Source organism: Metarhizium robertsii (assembly GCF_000187425.2).
Source record: "Metarhizium robertsii ARSEF 23 chromosome Unknown MAA_Scf_61, whole genome shotgun sequence".
NCBI classification, from domain to species: Eukaryota; Fungi; Ascomycota; class Sordariomycetes; order Hypocreales; family Clavicipitaceae; genus Metarhizium; species Metarhizium robertsii.
Window position 1 is genome coordinate 1 of NW_011942206.1, and position 1,439 is coordinate 1,439.

Genomic DNA, 1,439 nt, shown 5'->3' on the forward strand with positions numbered 1-1,439 from the left:
TTGAATTTGATTTGAGTTCACTTCGGTAGATTTGGATTTATTTGGATAATTTGAATAGCCCCACTTTTCTCCCACGACGAGATGCACCGCGCCGCTCCTACAATATCTGCCTGCAGCCGTCTTCTTGACGGCGTGATCATCTGTCCTGTAAGACTAAATATCCGTTCTGGTTCAGAAGACATCGCTGGAATTGAGAAGAGATCAATCGCCATTCGCGATAAGTTCGGATATTGTCGTCGCCGGAGGAGCCAGTACTGAATCGGGTTATCGACCAGGCAGTCACCAGGGTCTGGGGTGGATAACCACTCGGCATACTCATCTCGTGTAGATGGTGTCGCTGGTGCGCGCTGAGTGCTGAGCTTCCTGACCGACGCCATGAATTCGTCCAAGTCGGTTGTTTTTCTCGCGGCCATGGGTGGTTCCGAAGCCGCATCCTGCTCGATGGGCAACCCTCTATATTCTTCCCACAGTTCTCGCACAGCTGCTTTACCTCTCTCCAACCATTCAGGATGATCAGCCCATTGAGATTCGATGGCGGGCCAACGAAAGGCAGGATGAAGGACAAGGGCGGCAAGGTAAACCGGGCTGTCGTCAGTGAGTGCATAGTACTTATCCAGCTTCATCCAGCCGAGGTTGCAACCAACTCGCAAGTAAGGCTCTTCATCGTGTTCATGTTGCATCTTAGACTCCTCCAGATGCTTCAGAAGCCATTCCATCGTCAGCAGAACCTCCCAGATCGCCCCATATTTGCCCTCCTCAGGTCTGCCTTCTAGCCGCTTCGTGGCTATCTTCAGTGGCTTCAATATGGCCAGGTATTCCGCAATCACTGCCCAGTCTTCACTGGTCATCTTATCGTCAACAATTGCAGGCTTCTTCCGACTTCTCTTTGGCATCGGCCTTGTCCCATTTGCAGTCCTCGCGGCGACGTACTGACCCCACTCCGTAACCTCTGCCTGGATAAGAGAGTCGAGAGGATTCCGAAGCTGATAGCCTCGCTCCATCATCGCCTCAGACGAGTTCCATCGCGTTGCATTGTCCGTAATCACATCGTAGGTTGTTTTGTCTTCAATGCCCAGCGCCGTATTTTCAATGCTTTGAAGCTTGTGGAGTTTTTCAATGCGTTGGCCAGATCGTTGAACCCAATGCACAATGTTATGCAGTTTACCAATCGGGCCTTTGGCCCTCCACAACTTCATCTCGTCTTGGAGCTCCTTGTCGGCTCGGCAATCCTCCTCGAAGGCGTCAGCATCCGTCCCAAATAAGATGGATCGCGCGACAAGGTTAATGACGTGCCCACAGCATCGTAACCGGCGGTGCTGCTTGTTGAAGCCAAGCTCGCAAGCAAGTTCATCGAGACACGTGTCGTTGCTCTCTGCGTTGTCTGTGACAAAATACCCGACGCGGCCGTCGAGGTTGTATTCGTGGATGATTTCACTAAC

At 51.9% G+C, this 1,439-nt stretch overlaps 1 protein-coding gene across 1 annotated transcript in view; it reads right to left on the reverse strand.

Annotated features, from left to right (window-relative positions):
• Window positions 1–17: 17 nt before the first annotated feature.
• Window positions 18–1,439, reverse strand: part of MAA_10536 (transposase) — a gene marked incomplete at both ends in the record, with an annotated part of 2,231 nt that continues 809 nt past the window's right edge. Inside the window, one exon of the mRNA XM_007828534.1 lies at window positions 18–1,434. Within this exon, the coding sequence (XP_007826725.1) occupies window positions 18–1,434 (1,417 nt within the window). The remainder of the gene's footprint in view (window positions 1,435–1,439) is intronic.